The following is a 24124-nucleotide window of genomic DNA, read 5'->3' as shown; positions in this document are numbered from 1 at the left end:
AAGATCCAAAAGTCTGAACACGCCCCAACAGATTCAAAAACAACTTCTTCCCCGCTGTGACCAGACTCTTGAATGACTCTCTTATGGACTGAACTGATCTCTCTACGCATCTTTACTGTTGTAGAACTATACTCCTTATGCTTCATCCGATGTCTATGTATTTACATTATGTATTTATCCGATGTCCTATGTTTTTCATGTATGGAACGATCTGTCTAGACTGTACCCAGTACAATACCTTTCACTGTAATTCGGTACACGTGACAAATCAAAAATCTAAAATCTCAATCTAGTTCTTTCAAAAAAAGCAGACTTCTGTTTTGATCTCAGGATCATTTAAATATTTTGCATTGTGATTTTAAAAAGTAAAGTAAAGTCACCATAGTCCAGATGACCATAGGCTGCTTTCCCCTTTGAGGGGGAGAGCTGAATTGTGGCGATTTAACCTGAGGATCACCACACCTCAGGTGAGGAGCAAGGTGTTGAGAAGGTAGGGCCTTCATGAATAACCTCAGCAGGTACGGGAATTGAACCCATGCTGTTGGCCTTGTTCTGCATCATGAACCAGCTGTTCAGCCATCTGAGCTAAACGTTTTATTGGTAGAAAAATTTAAGTTACAAAAATACATCAATTTAGCTATATTTTGTAATTTGAAATGAAATGAAATGAAAATCGCTTATTGTCACGAGTAGGCTTCAATGAAGTTACTGTGAAAAGCCACTTTTAGCTGCATAGCAAAAATTGAAAACTCAATATCAAGTATATGTGGTTGCCTTATGGTCAGATGAAATGTTCAGAGGTATTTTGGTTTATATTTGAGGATAGGTGACTAATTTTCATGGTATGATTATAGTGACGCAAACCATAACTGCTATTTTGAAGTGCTAACCTTTGTTTTGCAATTTAAATGTAGTATTATTTTAGTATTGCTTCATATTCAAATTAAAAATACATTTTATTTAGATTTAAATTTTGGATTCTCTTCCTCAAAATGAGGTTCTGGAAGCTTTCTGCTTTACATTTTAGCATATATTTGGATTATCTAAAGCTTTCTTCTAAAAGTAATGTTTACAAAGTAAAATTATTTTAAGTCACTGTGATTTGTTGTCATAGGCACCACAGGAAAACTTACTTCATGCAATCTTTAAAATACTGCAACATAAATAAGTACCCTCTAAACTTAATATAATTACAGTGCTGTTTACAAAGCAGATATTCCATATGAACACTGCAAATAGGGGGAAAATCAATTAAATTTGGAGACGGAGCAAATTAACAGCCTGCGTGCAGCTAGGTTTGCATAAGAACAATAATTCAATTGATCTCTTCACTTTCTCAATATGCGCAATTCCTTGATCTAAGAAGAAAGACATTCCAAGGTTTTTTTTCCCATTGCGCTAAACTCTTGGAAATCCTTGCTTTGATTACCCACTGGTGCTCCCACGTGACTATTCACCTGTGAACCTATGACTGATTGTTGGCAACTATTTGGTGGGAGTGCATTTATGTTTCCAACAAGGATCATTGGATGACAGTCAACTGTGGCAGTAACTGGCATTTTTTTCACCCTCTCCAACCAAGGGGAACCAAAGCCAGTTACAGTATAATTTCACCAGAGGTGAGCCAGTTCAACATCGATGAATTCTTCCAGGATCATCGTTGTCTGGATGACTCCACTTCTTACTGTCTTAACCAGAGAGGTTACTGGGTGAGTTTTTTTGGATTAGAAGCAGAGGAAATTTATAGCATGGAAGGAGGTCATTAGGCCCATTGTGTTGGTGCCAACTGAAAAAGCATTACCAAGTCAAATCTCACTTTCCATCACTTGTAGGTTACCACACTTCACATGCATATCCAAATACTTTTAAAGTTCAATGTGGGTTTCTGCTTATGCCATTCTTTCAGTCAGTGAGTTCCAGACCCCCACCACATTTATCTGGGAGAAAAATCTCTCTCCAGCTTCCCTCTAATCCTTTTCACAATTAACTTAAATCCTTGCCCATTGGTTGTTTTTAAAAAAATAATTTTTATTCAAATTTTTCAACTACAAATTTTCTCCCAACAAGAAAATAAACAGAGTATAAAAATAAACAGAAAGAACCCCCCCCCCCCCCCCCCCCCCCAATACAAAGCAATAAATTAATAACAATACAAAAAAACAAGAAAGTAGCAGACAAACAGTCACAAAAACAAACCCCCTTAACAGATCCCTAACCCCCTCCCGGGTTGCTGCTGAGATTGACCACCCTCTAACCCTCCGCCAGAAAATCGAGAAAGGGCTGCCACCGCCGGAAGAACCCTTGTACCGACCCCCTCAGGGCAAACTTGACCACCTCCAGCCTGATTAACCCGGCCATGTCGTTAACCCAGGCCTCTGGGCTCGGGGGGCTTCGCGTCCCTCCACTGCATAAGAATCCTACGCCTGGGCTACTAGAGACGCAAAGGCCAGAATGCCAGCCTCTCTCGCCTCCTGCACTCCCGGCTCCGATGCCACCCCAAAGATCGTGAGCCCCCAGCCCGGTTCCACCCTGGAGCCGGCCACCTTGGACAGGGTCCCCGCCACCCCCTTCCAGAACCCCTCCAACGTGGGACACACCCAGAACATGTGGGTATGGTTCGCCGGGCCCCCCCGAGCACCTCCCACATCTGTCCCCTCCCTCAAAGAACCGGCTCAACCTGGCCCCAGTCATGTGTGCCCTATGCGGCACGTTCAGCTGAATCGAGCTGAGCCGTGTGCAAGAAGAGGACGAATTCACCCTCCCCCGTGCGTCCGCCCATGTCCCCTCGTCGATCTCCTCCCCTAGCTCCACCTCCCACTTCGCTTTCAGCTCTTCCACCGAGGCCTTCTCCTCCTGCACCACCTGATAAATTGCCGAGATCCTACCCTCGCCGACCCACGTCCCCGAGAGCACCCAATCCTGCACCCCCCCTAGGCGGCAGTAGCGGAAGCTCTGCCACCTGCCGCTTAACAAACGCTCTAATCTGCAGATATCTAAAATTGTTCCCAGGGGGGAGACCCCACTTCCCCTCCAACTCCTCTAAAGTCGCAAACTTCCCATCGAGGAAAAGGTCCCCCATCTGCCTGATGCTTGCCCTATGCCAACTCAAAAACCCACCATCAATTCTCCCTGGTGCAAACCGGTGATTGCCCCGTATTGGGGCCCGCACTGAGGCCTTCACTTCCCCCACTATGCTGCCTCCACTGTCCCCAAATTTTGAGGGAAGCCACCGCTACTGGACTCATAGAATACCTTGCCGGGGGGAGTGGGAGCGGGGCTGTCACCAGCGCATCCAAAGTCGTGCCCACACAGGACGCCGCCTCCATCCTCTTCCATGCGGCACCCTCCCCCTCCATCACCCACCTACGGATCATTGCCACATTTGCAGCCCAGTAGTATCCACACAAGTTGGGCAACGCCAACCCACCTACCTCCCTGCCTCGTTCCAGGAATACCCTCCTCACCCTCGGGGTCTTGCGTGCCCACACGAACCCCAGAATACTCCTGTTAACCCTCCTTAAAAAAAGCCTTCGGGATCAATATGGGGAGGCACTGGAAGAGAAACAAGAACCTCGGGAGCACCGTCATCTTACTGACTGGACCCTACCCGCCAAAGAGAGTGGCAACGCGTCCCACCTCTTAAACTCCTCCTACACCTGTTCCACCAACCTCGAAAAATTTAGCCGATGCAGGGCCCCCCAGCTCCTAGCTATCTGGACCCCAAGATATCTAAAGCTCCTCACCGCCCTCTTCAACGGGAGCTCTCCTATCTCCCTCTCCTGGTCCCCCGGGTGCAGCACGAACAGCTCACTCTTCCCCACGTTGAGCTTGTAGCCCGAAAAATCCCCAAACTCCCCAAGTACCTTCAGCACCTCTGGCATCCCCCCCGCCGGATCTGCAATGTCCCCCTCCAGTTCTTCGAGTCCCTCAGTGCCATGGCCAAGGGCTCAATCGCTAACGTCAAGAGCAGGGGAGACAAGGAGAAATGGTACCTCCCTGCCTCATCCCCCGGGACAGCCAAAAGTCTTCCGACCTCCTCCCATTCGTCACCACACTCGCTACTGGGGCACTATACAGCAGCCTCACCCAGCTAATGAATCCCTCACCAAACCCAAATCTCCTCAACAGTTCCCACAGGTAGCTCCACTCCACTCTATTGAAAGCTTTCTCCGCATCCATCGATGCTACTATTTCCACCTCCCCATCCACCGACGCCATCATCATAACATTGAGCAGCCGCCGCACATTAACATTCAGCTGTCTCCCCTTCACAAACCCCGTTTGGTCCTCGTGTATAACCATCGGGACCACATCTTCCACCCTCCTGGACAGTATCTTGGCCAACAACTTTGCATCCACGTTGAGGAGCGAGATCGGCCTACAAGACCCACATTGGAGGGGATCCTTATCCCACTTCAGGATTAGTGAGATTATTGCTCTAGACATTGTCGGGGGCAAAGCCCTCCCCGCCCTCACCTCATTCAGGGTCCTCACAAGCAGCGGGCCCAGCAGATCTTTTTTTTTTTGAAATGTTTTTTTATTGAGTTTTCATATTTTATATCCAACAAATTACAAATTATTAGAAAAAAAAACACGCAAAAATTAACATGTATATTTACAGGTAAGCATCTTCATAATAACAACTGTGGCCGCCCCCTTTAACCGACATACATATTTTACATTCCCCAATATGGCCGAGGCACATGTTTATAGGCATTTATTTACAATTTGGTTTTGGGCCTTAGCTTGCCATCAGACTGTCACTTGCGGCTTTGTCCTTCCTTTTTTTTTGGAATAATTTTTATTCAAGTTTTCAACAACAAATTTTTTCACAACAGAGAAAAACAGTAACCCCTCCCCTCCAATACACAAACAGTAAATTAACAAGAAAAAGAAATAAGCGTAAAACCATGTGAACAAACACCCATAACGAACCCGCACACACCCACTCGGCTTCTGGCTCCTGAATCCATCCCCTTACTCGCTCGGCTGTTGCCGTCCAGTGGTAGAATTGTAGGTTCGGGAGGGCTGGATTTTGTTTTTTGTAGGACCTTCTTTGGGATCCTAGCATTTTTACCCCCCCATACGAATGCCATGATAAGTTTGTCCAGCGCTTTGAAAAAGGCCTTGGGGATGTAGATCGGAATGGATCTAAACAGGAAGAGGAACCTGGGCAGTACGTTCATTTTGATCGTCTGGACTCTCCCCGCGAGGGAGGGTGGGAGTGTGTTCCATCTTTGCAGGTCCTATTTTACTTCCTCCGTCAGGCTGGTGAGGTTCCATTTGTGGATCCCTTTCCAGTCATGGGCTATTTGTGTCGGGGTTGTTTGAACGGCAGCCCCCCCGGGGAGTTGGTATTGTTGGTCCGTACGCTCTTCATAGGAGTGTTGTATAGGAGCTTTGCCCAAGCGGTGAACCCTGTTCCAAGCCCGAACCGCTCCAGTACGTCTATGAGGTATTTCCATTCGACTCTGTCGAAGGCCTTTTCTGCGTCCAGGGAGACGATCACCTCTTGTGTTCTCTCCCCGGAGGGGGTCATTATCACATTCAGCAGGCGCCTGATGTTCGAGGTAAGCTGTCTACCTTTGACGAAGCCCGTCTGGTCCTCTGTGACCACCTCAGGTACACAGTCTTCTAGCCTTTTGACTAGGATTTTGGACAGTATTTTGGCGTCTGCATTCAGCAGAGATATGGGTCTGTATGACCCACATTCCGTTGGGTCTTTGTCTTTCTTGGGTATCAGCGAGATTGAGGCCTGTGCTAACGTGGGTGGCAGTGTGCCCCTAGCTAGCGAGTCTCTGAACATCTCCCGTAGGTGCGGGGCCAGCGCTATCGCGGATTTTTTTGTAGAAGTCCGCCGGGAATCCGTCCGGTCCCGGCGCCTTCCCCGTCTGCATGGAGCTAATGCTGTCCTTGATCTCTCCCAGTGCTAGTGGTGCTTCCAGGTCCCGTTTTCTGTCCTCTCCCACGACTGGTATGTCCAGTCCATCAAGGAACAGGTTCATCCCAGCCTTCCCCGTTGGGGGCTCTGAGGTGCACAGCTCTTAGTAGAAGGCCTTGAAGGTTTTGTTAATCCTCTCTGGTTCTGTTTCCAACGTGCCTCCGGTACCCCTGATTTGTGCAATTTCTCTGGTGGCTGCCTGCTTTCTCAGCTGGTGTGCCAACAGGCGGCTGGCTTTGTCTCTGTGTTCGTACAGGGTCCCGCGCGCCTGGCGGAGTTGGTGCACTGCTTTCCTGGTGGAGAGCAGGTCAAAGTTCCTTTGTAGTTCTTTCCTCTCCGCCAGGAGCTCTACGGTCGGGGCCTTGGAGTATTTACGGTCTACCTCCAGTATGGAGTCGACCAGCTTCTGCCTAGCCACCCTTTCCTCCCTATCTCTTTGCGCTTTGAAGGCAATGATTTCCCCTCTTAGTACGGCCTTAAGCGCTTCCCAGAACGTGGAGGGTGAGACCTCCCCGTTTTGGTTGTGGCCCAGCAGATCTGAGAATTTCTTGTAAAACTCCATCAGGCCCCGTTGCTTTCCCGGTCTGCATGCTCCCCAGCGCCTCTATCAGCTCCTCCAACTCGATTGGGGCCCTCAGACCCTCCACCCGCTCATTCTCCACTCTTGGGAACTCCAGATTATCCAGAAAGCGGTCCATCCTGCCCACCTCCCTAGTGGGCACCGACCGGTACAGCCCCTCATAAAAGGATCTGAACACCCCATTAATGTCCCTACCACTCCGCACCAGGTTCCCTCCTGCATCTGTGGCTCCCCCTATCTCTCTCACTGCCTCCCGCTTCCAGAGCTGGTGGGCCAGCATCCGGCTTGCCTTCTCCCTGTACTCATATACCGCCCCCTGCGCCCTCCTCCACTGCGCCTCCGCCTTCCGGGTGGTCAGTATATCGCACCGCCGCTTGGAGACTGTGACGCTTCCTCAAAAGCCCCTCTTCCGGGACATCCGCATACCTCCTGTCCACCCGTACCATTTCTTCCACCAACCTCTCCCTCTCAACCTTCTCCGCCCTCTCCCTGTGCGCCCGAATAGATATCAGCTCCCCTCTAACCACCGCCTTCAGCGCTTCCCAGACCACCCCAACTTGCACCTCCCCGTTGTCATTGGCTTCCAAATACCCCTCTATGCACCTACGGACCCGCCCACGTACTTCCTCCTCCGAGAGAAGCCCCACATCTAACCTCCAGAGCAGGCGCTGATCCTTCCCGAAGCTATCGCCGAATACACCGTCCCCACCACTCGAGATTAGCGCCCTGCTGAGGACAAAAAAGTCAATCCAGGAATAGGCCTTGTGGACATGGGAGAAAAAGGAAAACTCCCTACCTCCCGGCCTCAAAAACCTCCAAGGGTCCTACCCCTCCCATCTGATCCATGAACCCCCTCAGCACTGAGACCGCCGCCGGCCTCTTACCCGTCCTTGACCACGAACGATCCAGGGCTGGGTCCAACACAGTGTTAAAATTCCCTCCCAAGATCAAGCCCCCCATCTCCAGGTCCGGGATTCGGCTCAACATTCGCCGCATGAAGCCCGCATCATCCTAGTTGGGGGCGTACACATTAACCAGAACCACCCGTTCCCCATGAAGCCTGCCACTCACCATTACGTATCTACCTGCGCTGTCCGCCACCACACTCGACGCCACAAACGACAAGCTCTTGCCAACTAAAATCGCCACCCCTCGATTCTTTGCATCTAGCCCCGAGTGAAATACCTGTCCAACCCAGCCTCGTCTCAGCCTCACCTGATCCGCCACTTTAAGGTGCGTCTCCTGGAGCATAGCCACGTCCGCACCCAGCTCCTTCAGATGCGCCAAGGCCTGCGACCGCTTCACTGGCCCATTCAGCCCCCTCGCGTTCCATGTGACCAGCCGAATCTGGGGGCTCTTCCCCCTCCCTCTGCGCCGGTCAGCCATAGCTCTCCCTCGGCTCACCACGTGCCCGCAGAACCCCCCCAGGCCCGTTCCCCATGGTGGCAGACCCCCCTCCCAACCCCCCCATCACCAGCAGTTCCCCTTCGGCCCCTGCAGCAGCAACCCGGTACCCCCCTCCACCATTTCCCCCCCCCCCAAAGGTAGGGCCCCCCCTAGCTGCGTAACCCCTTCCATTGTACTTCCGTAAGTCAGCCGATTCCTGCTGACCCCGTCTGCTCCCGCCATCCCAATGACCCCCCCCCGATGCAACACAACCTCCACCCCCCCCCCCCCCCCCCCCCCCCCCAAACCCAGTGCCGGCCCCGCCCACTGCTTCTCCAGCACGGGAGGAAAGCCCATGCTTCCATCCCAAACCCCGCCCCCCCCCGACCCAACACGCGGGAAAAGACGGGCACATGACCCAACAGGACCGCAAACCGCTCCCCAACCCCCCTCCAGTGGAAAAAAAAACAAAAAAGCACCCAAGTAAACAAATAACAGTCCCAAAAATTGAAAAAGCAGAACAGTGAAAAGGCATCATCAAATACAACCAATAAAAGCGAAAGGATATCAAGGAGGACAAAGCATCCGGACTATGTACATCATTCCCCAGTCCTCCGTTCGAGTCCAGCTTCTCTGCCTGGACAAAAGCCCAGGCCGCCTCCGGAGAGTTGAAGTAGAGCTGGCGGTCTTTATACGTGACCCAGAGGCGTGCCGGCTGTAACAGGCCAAACTTCACTCCCTTCTTGTGAAGCACTGCCTTCGTTCGATTAAAACCAGCCCTTCTCTTTGCCACCTCCGCACTCCAGTCCTGATAGATCCTGATCTCCGTGTTCTCCCACTTACTACTCCTCTCCTTCGTCCATCTCAGCACACATTCACAGTCGACGAAGCGATGGAAACGGACCAGCACCGTCCGAAGTGGCTCGTTTGACTTGGGTTTCCTCAACAGCACTCGATGGGCACCCTCCAGCTCCAAGGGTCCCTGGAATGACCCCGCGCCCATTAGCGAGTTCAGCATCATAGCCACATAGGCCCCCAAATCCGAACCTTCCAGCCCCTCCGGGAGGCCCAGAATCCGCAGGTTTTTCTGAAGGGAGTGGTTCTCCATCTCTTCCATCCTCGCTAACCACTTCTTGTGGAACGCCTCGTACGACTCCACCTTCACTGCCAGGCCCAGGAGTTTGTCCTTGCTCTCTGAGGCCTTTTGCCGTAGCTCTCTGATCTCCGCACCCTGAGCCGTCTGAGTCGCCGTGAGCTTGTACAGCGAGGCCTTAAACGGTTCCAGGATCTCGGCCTTCAGCTCTCTGAAGCAGCTCCTGCTGCTCCCGCGCTCACTGCTGCCACGCTGCTGGTTCCCCGCCCACCGCCATCTTGCCTTTCCTGCCTCGCACCTTTCTCTGCTCCAAAGCCGATTTTTTGACCGCTCCTCTCCTGGTCCAGTCCATCCACTGGGAGATGATCTTAGTGGAAGTGTTCCCACACGGGGGAAAGTCCAACCAGCACTGCTACGGGCCCTTAAAAGAGCCCAAAAGACCAAAAAAAGCGGGAGCTACTGAACGTCCGGCTTGGCTCCGCATCACCGCAACCGAAGTCTCCGCCCATTGGTGGTTGGATTGGATTGGATTTGTTTATTGTCACGTGTACCGAGGTACAGTGAAAAGTATTTTTCTGCAAGCAGCTCAACAGATCATTCAGTACATGGAAGAAAAGGGAATTAAACAAAATTCAAGAAAATACATGAGAATACATAATAGGGCAACACAAGATATACAATGTAACTATATAAGCATTTGCATCGGTTGAAGCATACAAGGTGTAGTGTTAATGAGGTCAGTCCATAAGAGGGTCATTTAGGAGTCTGGTGACAGTGGGGAAGAAGCTGTTTTTGAGTCTGTTCATGCGTGTTCTCAGACTTCTGTATCTCCTGCCCGATGGAAGAAGTTGGAAAAGTGAGTAAGCCGGGTGGGAGAGATCCTTGATTATGCTGCCCGCTTTCCCCCGGCAGCGGGAGGTGTAGATGGGCCACTATGCTAAGGGATACAGGTTCTCCCCTCCAGGTCTTATCATTTTATACACTTCCCATAAATTCCCCTCCCCCTCTGTTACAAGTATCATCCAATCTTTCAAAGTTTTCCAGCTTATCCAATCTTTCCTCAGCTAAACGTTTCCAATCCTCTGCATCTTTTCAAGTGCAATTGTGTTCTTCATGTAATGTGATGACCAATGCACAGTACTCTAGCTGTGGTATAACCAGTGTTTTATAATAATAATCTTTATTAGTGTCACAAGTAGGCTTACATTAACACTGCAATGAAGTTACTGTGAAAATTCCCTAGTCGCCACACCCCGGCGCCAGGTACACCGAGAATTCAGAACGTCCAATTTTCCTAACAAGCATGTCTTTCGGGACTTGTAAAAGGAAACCGGAGCACCCAGAGGAAACCCACGCTGACATGGGGAGAGCGTGCAGACTCTGCACAGACAGTGACCCAAATGGAAATTGAACCTGGATTCCTGGTGCGGTGAAGCAACAGTGCTAACCACTGTGCTGCTGTGCCGTCCACCTTCAATGAGTTGTACACTTCTACCATAACAGCTCTGCTCTTATTCTATGTCTTCCTTTCTTTTAATAGCCAAGGTGTAGAATGTACCTCCTATGCTGCCTTCACCACCTTGTCCAGTAAAACACCTGTTGGTCATTATCTTTTGCTTCCTGCAGCTGAGCACCTTAAGCAGTGTTTTGAAATTGAATAGGCGGTGGCAACCTTTCCTCGACTTTCTGGCTCAACGATAGGGTACTGGGACAGTAGGAGCAGCAACCCGGGGTGGGGTAAGGGGACGATGACTATGTTTGTTTAGTTAATTTTAATTTATTTTTAAGTTCTATGTTGTTCATTGGGGTTGGGGGGTGGGAGGGAGGGGGTACATGCTTTATTAGGGTTTGGGGGGGGCGTTACAGTTTTTATGGGTTATTTTGTTGCATTTCATTGTTTGTTATATTTTATATTTTCTGTAAAAAATTCCAATAAAAATTATTTTTAAAAAAAAAGAAGACTCCTGCAATACCTGCCGGTCCCTCTTCGCCAGCATGGTGGTCACCCATTTCACTTCTGCCTGAGCACTCTTCATCTGTGGGGTACGTTCACTGGCTAAAGCGGACAAATTGCTCAGGCTTTTGCAGTGGGCACAGTATTTAATTTAATGTAAACTTACTCTTCACACACACATCGACTCTGTGATCACTGTTTTCAATGCATTTTGACTGCATGATTCAGCACTTTTTAAAGGCAATATCAATGAGTGCCACTGTGCTGTTAGTCTGTAATTGTTTCAGAAGGTGCAAAGTCATTGAGGTTGCCACTTCCTAATGTAACAACCATTCAGAATCTACTCCTCTAAATCATCAGATCTAGATTCAAGTGTACTACTATTGCCCAGATACTTGCTTACATAAAATTGAAGTTCCACTTAGTTCTTAGTCTCTCTGTGACCAGTTTATGGTGCTTTGCTTTCCTTTACTGATTGCTCTTGTGCATTACTTGTACATCAATTTTACAAATGGTTTTTCCCTAAATAGAATGATGCTACATCTGATTGAAAAAAAACTTTAAACTTTTTGTTATGTGTTTAAAATTTTATAATGAATTAAATCTTGCAGTTCCAATTGGAAGATGAAACCGAAGTCTCATGGCATCTTCTGGCATATTTATGCATTTACTTGTTTTTTAAGGAGCACGGAAAACTAGTATCTTATTCTTCGTGTATGCTGAAGAATGGTGCATAGCAATGAATAACTGGAGGAAGAAAACAAATCTAAATATGGCAAGAAACATTAATGGGATGGGTTTGTATGTTTCAGGCGATTGCTTTGCCTCCGATTGCTAAATGGCCCTATCAGAACGGCTTCACTTTTCACACATGGCTCAGAATGGATCCTTTGAACAACATCAATGTTGATAAAGATAAACCATACTTATACTGGTAAGTGTAGCAATTTTTTTTTCTTGTTCTCTGAAGATTTGCTGTTATTTTCTCCTCCTTTAATCAATGTTGTTATGTCACGGCAGGTGACAAGTGCTGTGCAAATCAAATCCCAAGGGAAACTTGGCAAGCTATATCGCAACTGTTTTCTATTTGTATTTTGCTAAGAAAAGATGTATGCACTGAAGTCAGGAGCTATAAGTTCCAGTAATACTTCTGGGGATTTTAAATATTCAATCAAAACATTAAGAAAAGCACCAGATTACATTTACACAGTTAAAGTTAATCTTGCAGAACATTTGCCCAAAAGGATTCATTCTTGGTTAGACTCTCAAATAAACACCCTTTTCGGTAACTGGGGCTGTTTAGCACACTGGGCTACATCGCTGGCTTTGAAAGCAGACCAAGGCAGGCCAGCAGCACGGTTCGATTCCCGTAACAGCCTCCCCGAACAGGCGCCGGAATGTGGCGACTAGGGGCTTTTCACAGTAACTTCATTGAAGCCTACTTGTGACAATAAGCGATTTTCATTCATTTCATTCATAATTTGCCACATGGCATACCCCATGGTTGCTGCAGGGAAGGGAAGTCATAGGGCCACTCATTTCCACTCGGCTGTGGAAATTCAAAACTTGAAAAAACCTCTGCATTCTGGGGGAAAAAACAAACACTTGTTCTGGGTTGGCTGGAAACTGCTTCACCTTGCTTCTGTTCACCGCTATCTCCGTTCACAGATACGCTCCAGGGGGTCTCACATGGCCACTCCCAACACAATTTGCAACCTCTTTTTGAAGATGGTTTTCGTCTTTCTCATTTTTTCTCATTGTCCTTCTCCTTTGAAATTTACCTTTCCCAGAGTATAAAACCATTGTTCTCCTTATTGATAAAATAAAATTTAATAACTTATTTATTCATGACCTTTTCCAGTTGTAACCCTCTTTTTACTTACCTTTGAAATGTAACAACTGAATGCAACAAACCTTCTTTATATCCTAATGTAAATTTTTAGCCATGTCTTATTTACCTGTAAAACATTTAATTTGCCACTATTCACTTCAGATATCTGCCTTTCACTTCAGTTTAATTTAGTTAGTCTCCCTCTCTCTCTCTCTCTCTCTCTCTCACACACACATCACTAACATAATGAATCCCCAAAATAATAATAACCTTTTCTTCACGATGTTTACTATGAAAATAGATGAATCTTAGCCTTTCCACAGACAGCTGTCAGTACTACTAATTGGCTAGTTAATGGAGTCCATCCCTGCCAATTTGTTTCTTCCTTTCCTTACCAGCTATGGGAGCAGAGGTAGGCATTTGGCCCATCGCGTCTGCTGTACCATTCGATTAGATAATGACTGATCTGATAAAATCCTCGACTCCACTTTCCTACTTTATCGCCCTAATCTTTGATTCCCTCGCTGATCGAAATCGCTATCAGCCTTCAACATACTTAATGACTCCCCATTTACACTGGTCGACTGTTGTTGGTGCTGTCTGAATTTGGTAATTGATGAGGGCTCAGCAGAAGCCCTGAATGTCTAAGAAGTCAGCAGTGGTTCATATCTCCATGCTGCTGGCTCTTTGGATAAAGGTAACTCTTTTGGAGCAGCCGCATTTTGCTTGGCGCCGTTTTAGAGCTGATGTGTTTGAGTTGGTGCTTGAGTGCATACACAGGAATCCGGAGGAATGGAAATACTGGAGACCATATAAAAACACTGAGGTTGGCTGTCGTTGATGCCATCTGACTTGGAATGAATTCCAAAATTAGATCTTTGAAGGTGAAGACTGAAATCCCTTGAGAGAGAGAGAATGCGTTTCGGTGAGATTGGTTGATTCTTGCTGATAGGTGGTTGACAAAACTATGGTCTCTGTCTTGGTTGCATCTTCTATTTATTGTGTGGTGTTTGACCACAGTTGGCTTGTTAATTCACATGTACCACATACTTTGAAAATAATTACATCGGGAGATCACCTTGAGATGGTGGTGGTGTGTCATCTTCAACAACTGCTGCAGTCCATATGGTGTGGATACAATAACATTGATTTTGGGGACTTCCGGTTGCGGCTATGCGGAGCTAAGCCGCACGTTCGGCAGCTCCCGCTACTTAAGGACTTTTGGGCCGATTTGAGGGCCCCAAACGGCACTGTCTCGACGAATCCCGGTGGGGCAAGGTGTCTAGAGGAGCATTCCCCATAATTTATGGTGCTCACCCGGAGTGGGGCAAAGGAAAAAGCTGCAGCAGCTCCCCAAGAAAAGTGGGGGAAGAAGGACAAAATGGCGGCCGGCGGAACACCCGAGGACTGGTGGAAGTGGGCGCAGGAGCAGCAAGCCTCTCTTCTGCGCTGTTTTGCGGAGCTGAAGGCTGAGTTGCTGGACTCCCTGAATGCGACTACCAACAAGCTGCTTGGGACCCAGGTGGCCCAGGAGGTGTCCATTCGGGAGTTGCAGCAGCAGGCCGCTGAGCGGGTGGAGGAGGCCGTGGTCCTCGTGGGGAAAGTGGAGTTGCACGAGGCACTTCACAAAAAGATGGCAAGACCGCTTGGAGGAGCTGGACGTTTGCACGAGGCGAAAGAATTTGAGGATCCTGGGCCTGGCGGAGGGGCTGGAGGGGTCGGATCTCCCGTCGTACGTGACCACGATGTTGAGCTCGTTGATGGGAGCGGGGTCCTTCCATTTGCCCCTGGAGCTTGAGGGAGCTCATCGAGTGATGGCCAGGAGGCCTAAGGCAAATGAACCCCCGCGGGCGGTGCTGGTGCGGTTCCATCGATTTAGTGACCGGGAGTGTGTGCTGCGCTGGGCCAAGAAAGAGAGGAGCAGCAAGTGGGAGAATTCGGTAGTGCGAATCTACCAGGACTGGAGTGCGGAGGTGGCAAAGCTGCGGGCCGGATTCAACCGGACGAAGGCGGTGCTGCATGCCAAGCAGGTCAGATTTGGAATGCTGCAGCCTGCGTGTCTGTGGGTGACATATAAGGACCGGCACCACTACTTCGAGTCCCCGGAGGAGGCGTGGGCCTTTGTACAGGCGGAGAAGCTGGACTCGAACTAGGGTCTGGGGACACACTATGGCCGTTGCTGTTTTCGCTGTTGCTGTTCTTCAATTTTGACACGTGTTTTTCTTATGCTGGTTTTCTTTTTGCTCTGTTTCCGGGTGGGTTTGTCTGTTGGGTATGGGTGTGGGGTATGTGGGGAACGCTGGGGATATGTGTTTTATATGTTCTCTTCTGTACGGGGCTGGGGGTTGGGGTGAAACTGGATTTTGGGGAGCTGCGTCAGAAGGGTGGGGTGTGGCAGTGTGAAATCGCGGGCTTTCCTCTGGTTTCCCGCGCTGCGGGGCGGAGCTGGAGGTGGGGGCGTGGCCTCTACTGGTTTTCTTTCCCGCGCTGAAGCGGTGCCAAGGAGGTGTGGCAAGAGGGGGATGACCCCATGCTGGGAGGGGATGGGTTTTGGCGGGAGCTGCCGGGGTCAGCAGAAGTCAGCTGACTCACTAAAGTACCATGGAGGGTGCGTCGCGGCTAGGAGGGGTCCTAGCCTGGGGGTGGAGTGGGGGGGAATACCGGGTTACTGCTGGAATGGCCAGGGGATTTGAGTGCTGAGGGGGTTTATGGACCAGATGGGAGGGGTGGATCTCTGGAGGTTTGGGAGGCCGAGAGCGCGTGAGTATTCCTTTTTCTCCCATGTCCATAGGGTCTATTCCCGAATAGATTTTTTCGTCCTGAGCAGGGGATTGATCCCGAAGGTGCAGGATGCCGAGTATTCGGCCATAGCGATTTCAGACCATGCTCCGCACTGGGTTGATCTGGAGATGGGGGAGGCACGGGACCAGCGCCCGCTCTGGCGCCTGGATGTGGGGATGCTGGCTGATGAGGAGGTGTGTAGGAGGGTCCGGGGAAGTATTGAGGGGTATCTTGATGCCAACGATACGGGGGAGGTCCGGGTGGGGATGGTCTGGGAGGCTCTGAAAGCAGTGATCCGGGGGGAGCTGATCTCCATCCGGGCCCATAGGGAAAGGAGGGAGAGGAAGGTGAGGGAGAGACTGGTGGGGGAGCTCCTGGATGTAGACAGGAGATACCCGGAGGCACCGGAGGAGGGGTTGCTGGGGGAACGGCGTAGTTTGCAGGCCAAATTTGACTTGTTGACCACCAGAAAGGCGGAGACACAGTGGAGGAGGGCGCATGGGGAGAAGGCGAGCAGGATGTTGGCGCATCAGCTCCGCAGGCGAGATGCGGCTAGGGAAATTGGTGGAGTGACTGATAGGGGTGGGAATGTAGTGCAGAAGGGGACAGAAGTAAATGGGGTCTTTATGGACTTCTACGAGGAACTGGACCGGTCGGAACCTCCGATGGGGAGAGGGGGGATGGAGAGCTTCATGAACAGGCTATGTTTCCCAAGGGTTCAAGAGGAGCTGGTAGAGGGGCTGGGGGCGCCGATAGAGTTGGAGGAGCTAGTCAGGGGGATTGGACAAATGCAGTCAGGTAAGGCGCCGGGGCCGGACGGGTTCCCGGTGGAATTTTATAAAAAGTATGCGGATCTGGTGGGCCCCCTGTTGGTGCGAGCCTTCAATGAGGCATTGGGGGGGGGCTTTGTCCCCGACGATGTCGCGGGCACTGATCTCTCTGATCCTAAAGTCGGGATAAGGACCCCTTGCAGTGTGGATCATACAGGCCTATCTCGCTCCTCAATGTTGACACTAAGTTGCTGGCGAAGATCCTGGCCACCAGGATAGAGGACTGTGTGCCAGGGGTGACACACGAGGATCAGACAGGATTTGTCAAGGGACGGCAGCTCAACACGAATGTGCGGAGACTGCTAAATGTTATTATGATGCCGGCAGTGGAGGGGGAGGCGGAGATAGTGGTGGCACTGGATGCGGAGAAAGCGTTTGATAGAGTTGAGTGGGGGTACCTGTGGGAGGTGCTGGAGCGGTTCGGATTTGGGGAGGGATTCATCAAATGGGTGAGGCTGCTTTACGCGGCTCCGATGGCAAGTGTAGTTACCAATGGAAGGAGATGGGAGTACTTTAGGCTCTAACGTGGGACCAGGCAGGGGTGCCCCCTGTCCCCCTTGCTCTTTGTACTGGCGATTGAACCTTTGGCTATGGTGTTGAGGGAGTCAGGGAGATGGAGGGGTCTGGTGCGGGGTGGGGAGGAACATCGGGTATCGCTGTATGCGGACGACCTGCTGTTGTATGTGGCGGATCCAGAAGGGGGAATGCCGGGGGTGATGGAGCTGTTAGCGGAATTTGAGGGCTTCTCGGGCTATAAGTTAAATTTAGGCAAGAGCGAGGTATTTGTAGTACACCCGGGTTAGCGGGAGGAGGGAATTGGGAGACTCCCGTTTAAGAGGGCAGTGAAGAGTTTCAGATACCTGGGGGTGCAGGTGGCCAGGAGTTGGGGGACTCTCCATAAGCTTAATTTTACCAGGCTGGTGGAGCAGATGGAGGAGGAATTTAGAAGGTGGGACATGGTGCCGCTATCGTTGGCGGGTAGAGTGCAGTCCGTCAAAATGACGGTTCTCCCGAGGTTCTTGTTCCTTTTTCAGTGTTTGCCCATCTTTATCCCTAGGGCCTTTTTTAGAAGGGTGAGTAGCAGCATCATGAGCTTTGTTTGGGCGCATGGGACCCCGAGGGTCTTCTTGGAGCGGGGTAGAGATGGGGGGGGGGGGGGGGGGCTGGCGTTACCCAATCTCTCGGGGTATTATTGGGCGGCCAATGTGTCGATGGTGCGCAAGTGGGTAATGGAGGGGGAGGGGGCAGCATGGAAACGGATGGAGAGGGCGTCCTGTGGAGATACAAGCCTGGTGGCCCTGGTAACGGCGCCGTGGCCGCTCCCTCCTACGAGGTATACCACGAGTCCGGTGGTGGCGGCTACCCTCAAGATTTGGGGGCAGTGGAGGCAACATGTGGGGGGCTCGATGGAGGCTCCGTTAAGGGGGAACCATATGTTCGTCCCGGGGAACATTGATGGGGGATTTCGGGGTTGGCACAGAGCGGGCATCAGACAGCTGAGGGACCTGTTTATCGATGGGAGGTTTGCGAGCCTGGGGGAGTTGGAGGAGAAATTTGGGCTCCCCCGGGAAACGTGTTCAGGTATCTGCAGGTAAAGGCATTTGCTAGACGGCAGGTGGAGGGATTCCCGTCGCTTCCCGCGATGGGGGTGAGTGACAGGGTGCTTTCGGGGGTCTGGGTCGGAGAGGGGAAGATATCTGATATCTACAAGGTTATGCAGGAGGCGGAGGAGGCGTCAGTAGAGGAGCTGAAAGCTAAGTGGGAAGGGGAACTGGGGGAACAGATCGAAGACGGGACATGGGCTGATGCCCTGGAGAGGGTTAATTCTTCCTCCTCGTGTGCGCGGCTTAGCCTCATCCAATTCAAGGTGCTGCACCGGGCCCACATGACTGGGACGAGGATGAGTAGGTTCTCTGGGGGTGAAGACAGGTGTGTCAGGTGCTCGGGGAGTCCAGCGAACCATGCCCATATGTTCTGGGCATGCCCGGCACTGGAGGAGTTCTGGAAGGGGGTGGCGAGGACAGTGTCGAGGGTGGTGGGATCCAGGGTCAAGCCAGGATGGGGACTCGCGATTTTTGGGGTTGGGGTGGAGCCGGGAGTGCAGGAGGCGAAAGAGGCCGGTGTGCTGGCCTTTGCGTCCCTAGTAGCCCGGAGAAGGATCTTGCTACAATGGAAGGATGCGAGGCCCCCAAGCGTGGAGACCTGGATCAATGACATGGCGGGTTTCATTAAGCTCGAGAAGGTCAAATTCGCCCTGAGAGGGTCGGTACAAGGGTTCTTTAGGCGGTGGCAACCTTTCCTCGACTTTCTGGCTCAACGATAGGGTACGGGGACAGTAGCAGCAGCAACCTGGGGGGGAAGGGGGAGGGAAAAGGGGGGGGGAGGGAAGGGGGAGAAAAGGAAGGGGGAGGGAAAAGGGAGGGGGGAAGGGGGAGGGAAAAGGAAAAGGGAGGGAGGGGGAGTGAAAAGGGGGGAGGGAGAAGGGGGGAGGGAAAAGGGAGGGGGGAGGGAAAAGGGAGGGGGGAGGGGAGGGGGGGGGAGGGAAAAGGGAGGGAGGGGGAAGGAAGAGGGGGGGGAGAAGGGGGGAGGGAAAAGGGAGGGGGGAGGGGAGGGGAGGGAAAAGGGAGGGGGAGGGGAGGGGAGGGAAAAGGGAGGGAGGAGGGGAGGGGGAGGGAAAAGGGAGGGAGGGAGGGGAGGGGGAGGGAAAAGGGAGGGGGGAGGGGAGGGGGAGGGAAAAGGGAGGGGGGAGGGGAGGGGAGGGGGAGGGAAAAGGGAGGGGGAGGGGAGGGGAGGGAGGGGGAGGGGAGGGAAAAGAGGGGAGGGAAAAGAGGGGAGGGGGGAGGGAAAAGAGGGGAGGGGGGAGGGAAAAGAGGGGAGGGGGAGGGAAAAGGGAGAAGGGGAGGGAAGGGGGGGAGGGAAAAGGGAGGGGGGGGGAGGGAAAAGGGAGGGGGGGAAGGGAAGGGGAGGGGAGGGAAAAGGGAGGGGAGGGAAAGGGGAGGGAAATGGGGGCGGAACAGGGTGAGAGAAAAGGGGGGGGCGACGATGACTATGTTTGTTTATTTAATTTAAATTTATTTTTAAGTTCTTTTGTTGTTCATTGGGGTTGGGGGAGTGGGGGATGTGATACATGCGTTGATACGGTCTGGGGGGTGTTACAGTTATTATGGGTTATTTTGTTGCATTTCATTGTCGTTATGTTTTATATTTTCTGTAAAAAATTTCAATAAAAATTATTTTAAAAAAAAAACATTGAGTTTGGGAAGGGTTATTGACCCAGCGACAGAGAAGTTCTTAGCCAGGATGTTGTATGGCTTAGAGTGGAACTTGTAGATATCTGCTGCCCTTTTCCTTCCAGGAAAGAGAGGTTGCAGGTTCGGAAAGTGTTGTTAAAGGATCTTGATGCATCTTGTATATAATGCACATTTCTGCCACTGTGCTTCGGTGGGGGAGGGAGCGATTGCTTAGGTTGGTGGATGGGTTGCCGATCAAGCTGGCTGCCATGTTCTGGATTGTGTCAAACATGAGTGTTTTAGTATATGCGTTCTTCCAGCCAAGTGGAGAGTATCCCACTTGTGTTTTGTAGATAGTGGGAGTCAGGTGCCAAGTTACTCACTGCTGAATTCCTAGCCTCTGATGCACTCTTTGTAGCTATTGTAATTATATGGTTGGTTGAGTTCAGTTTCTGTTTGCCCCAAGGATGTTGATGATGGGGGATTCAGCGATGGTCATTTAGATTGAAAGGGAGATGGTTAGTTTCTCTCCTGTTGGAGGTGTCAATTGTGTGGCACGAATGTCACTTGCGACTTATCAGCCCAAGCCTGACTGTTGCCTCAGTTCTTTAATTGTGGATAGTACTGAACCCATTGTGGCATCATCAGTGAAGGTCCTCACTTCTGACCTATTGATGGAAGGAAGTTCTTCTCTGCAGCTGGTGATAGTCGGGCTCTGGGGAACTCCTGCAGCAATATTCAGGGGTTGACATTGGCCTCGCTGATGCCCCACTCAGCCAAATACTGCCTGGATGCCAAGACCCTTCACTCTCCTTGCCTTGAAAATTCAGTTCTTTTGTCTGTGTTTGGACCACGACTGTAATGTGGTCGGGAGTCAGATGTTCCTGGTGGAGCCCAAACTGAGCATTGGTGAGCAAGTTATTACTGAGTAAATTATGCTTGATAGCACTGTCAGTGACACTTCCCATAACTTTGAATGAAAAGCAGAATTTATTGTTTTTTTTGGTGTCTACCTTGTATAGATGGCCTCCAGTTTTGTTATTCTCCATATTTTTTAAAAACTATTTTCATTGTTATGTATGCAAACTTTTGTAAATTAGGTGGTTTCTTATATACAATGATTTGACCTGGTAGGCTTCCTCTGTCTGGAAAAAAATTACGTTCGCCATGAGAGGGTCTCTGTTGGGGTTCGCCTGAGGTGGCAACCATTCGTCGACTTTCTCGCAGAAAATTAAACGTCAGTGGGAGTGTGTGCCGGAATTTGCACTATGTATATACTGTTTTCTTTTCTTATTTATATTGTGGGTTTTGTTGTTAAATTGCCAAAGAAAATACCTCAATAAAACATTTATTAAAAAAAAAGTCTTAGTATACAGTTGCTCCTTTTTTAAACATATACATAGATTTTGTTTCATGACTGGGGCGAACAATTATATTTATCAATCCACTGTTTATTTTTGAATGGAGGATCCCATTAAAATAAAAGCTGTTTCGCTGTTAGAACATCGTTGCCACACTTCTGTCCAAATCCTTTCAGCAAGCTGTCCACACTTCCAGTGCTCTTTGCAAAGGTATAGTTTTGACTCACCAGGAGGTCTATGAATTTAGGTCTCTATTTTACATCATGTTTGCAGGTTTTACAATATTACTTAGTGAGTTGGTAATTAGTTTCTTGATGAAACTGAGAGTGCCCACTAAAAATCTTATTCTTTCTACTAGCTTTCGTACTAATAAAGGACTTGGATATTCTGCTCATTTTGTTGGCGGTTGTTTGATTGTGACATCAATAAAATCAAAAGGGAAAGGATTCCAGCATTGTGTAAAGTATGACTTCAAGCCACAGAAGGCAAGTATTAACCACCTGATCATCTTACCTTGATGATGGTGATAGTAGAAGTTTATTTTTCAATAGATCAAGAGATTTAAATTGCTTATTAAGTATCCACAGACTATCTTCAAATATATTTTCCTGAATAACTGACATGATCATGCTACATTTTGAGCTGTGTATAATGGAACCCAGTCACCTATTTTGAAGCATTTTGTTTCAAACTGGAAGTATTTCTGCTATGCCTACTGGTTGGAGTACTAGACTTTGCCTTGGCCCTGGGCTCAGTGGAGCAAAATCTTGCTGTGTATGCCAGTTTCTTGCTAAATAAACAGCATGCATGTGTGGATGAATGAAGATACATCATTTGTGATGCCCTTGTTTGACTGGGTTGTCAACTTCTGTTGCTCTGAACAAAGACCATTTGGGCAAGGTGTATCTAGTGCTTGTTACCATATCTTTGTTAGTTATTGACTTCAAATAAGGAAAGAAAATGGATAGATGCCAATCCAAAGAAGAAGAGATTAGGAGGTTTAAGGGTTGCAAAGGAGGAAAGGAAGATGCACGAGTCAGGGAAGGGAATTTGAGAGAGATTTTTTGGGCTCAAGACATTGCTGCTAATGGTAGATTAAAGGGAGGGAGGGTACCCAAGGGGCTGGAAAATGAAGAATGTAGAGATATAACCATGTGGAAGGAGGTGGTGGTGAGTGGGGACATGTTTTGTAAGGTGAGAGGAGGTGTAAAGATTGGGGTGGTGGAGGGATCAGATGTCATGGGGTGTTTTAAATATAAGGAAGCAGACTTTAAATTTGAGGCACTGGCCTGATTTGGAGTTACTCTAGGTTAGCAAAGATGGGAATTGTGCATAAATCAGACTTTCAGGATAGGATCTGAGGAATATAGTTTTGAATGCAATGGAGTTTATGGAGGATCGGGTATCAACCATGATAACTGTGACTGTTGCTCAGGTCAGTCAACAGAGAGCAAGATTTAATTTCATAAGCCAATGTAAAAAGTTGAACTACCAATAATTGGAATATAGCATTCGCATCTTGAACTAAAAGTCACTCTGAAATGTGTAGCATTTAAGAATAAATGTGGCCTAAATTGAATGTGTGATGACCATTTCCAATTTCTTCCCTATATTAGTACAGTCATGGAATCATAGAATTTACAGTGCAGAAGGAGGTCATTCGGCCCATCGAGTACTCTTGGAAAGAGCACCCTACCCAAGCCCACACCTCCACTCTATCCCCATAACCCAGTAACCCCACCCAACTGTCATATGGTTCATTATTGCAAATAGTGGAAAGGCCAGTGTTGCTTTCTAGGAGAGTTATAGCTGAGTAAATCTGTACTATTTGAAAACAGCAGGGTAATTAGTGGAGAAACACTTTTAAAAAAAATTAATAAAAACAAATAATAATAATAATTAACTAAGACAGTTAATAATCCTGTATATTGTATATTTTAACATGAGGCAATGATGATTTTATTGTACCATTTCTTTAGTGTATATAAATGGTTTAAGATATAGCAAAACTAAATTAAAGATTCTTTATTATAGTGGTACATGGTGACTATAGTACATATCTACAATCGTTGGAAAAACAGTGAAATCCGGTGCTACGTAAATGGTGAACTGGCATCATTTGGAGAGATTACGTGGCTTGTGAATACCAGTGACGTAAGTAACATTGTTAAATTGCAAATTTGGGGATCCTTATTTTAGGTTTAGAGATCAGTTTATAGGTTCTTGTCCAAATAGTATAATTTCTTTGTATTTTTTAAAAACTGACATGTATTTCTTTAATCATATTTCTGACCCTATTTCAAAATTCACAAATAAGATCATCGAGGGGAGAAAAAGTATCTGGTTTTAAAACTAAGTTTTTTTTTTCCTTTTGGACTGAATAAATCCCAGTTCATGGATTTTTTCATGGTTGCAAGATTATTTTCTTGCTGGGGTTCCTTTGATCCATCCAAAATTGGCAGACTAGTTATTTGGGAAAAGCTTGAGTGCAAGTGTCTTTTAGAAGTGTTGAAAGCAAGGTGAGACCGCCTGTTGATGTTCCATCTCTATTTTTCTATTGATTGGTAAATATATTGAGAATAGAAAATAGTTATTCAAGTTAATCTTGGTTCTGCAGGAGGATTTTGAGGCAATTTTGGAAACTGAACCTTAATTATTTCTAAGTAATGAGTTAGGATGTGTCCATTTTCCCTTTGAGTTTTTATAAAAACTGCATTACAGCATCGCAAAATCTTTACAGTGTAGGAGGAGGCCAGTTGGCCCATCAAGTCTGCACTGGCTCTCTGAAGGAGCATTCTACTTGTGGTCCCACTCCCCATCATTATCCCCATAGCCTTGCACATTTTTAGATAGCAATCCAATTTTCTTTTGAATACCTCAATCAAACCTGCCTCCACCACCCTCTCGGAGAGTTTATTCCATAAGACATAGGAGCAGAATTAGGCCACTTGGTCCATCGAGTCTGCTCCGCCATTCAATCATGGCTGATATTTTCTCATCCCCATTCTCTTGCCTTCTCCCCATAACCCCTGATTCCCATATTAATCAAGAACTTAAGTATCTCTGTCTTAAAGACACTCAGTGAATTGGCCTCCACAGCCTTCTGCGGCAAAGAGTTCCACAGATTCACCACCCTC

The 24124-nt window shown here is 48.9% G+C and overlaps 1 protein-coding gene across 1 annotated transcript in view; it reads left to right on the top strand.

The window, feature by feature from the left end:
- Positions 1-24124, top strand: part of lrba (LPS responsive beige-like anchor protein) — a 981767-nt gene that overhangs the window by 72400 nt on the left and 885243 nt on the right. The window contains 3 exon segments of the mRNA XM_038791976.1: positions 11767-11888; positions 21346-21472; positions 23022-23141. Coding sequence (XP_038647904.1) covers positions 11767-11888; positions 21346-21472; positions 23022-23141 — 369 coding nt within the window.

The sequence above is a fragment of the Scyliorhinus canicula genome, chromosome 3 (assembly GCF_902713615.1).
Source record: "Scyliorhinus canicula chromosome 3, sScyCan1.1, whole genome shotgun sequence".
Taxonomy (NCBI): domain Eukaryota; kingdom Metazoa; phylum Chordata; class Chondrichthyes; order Carcharhiniformes; family Scyliorhinidae; genus Scyliorhinus; species Scyliorhinus canicula.
The sequence above is the reverse complement of the archived record's forward strand: the minus strand, read 5'-3'. Positions and strand labels throughout refer to the sequence as shown.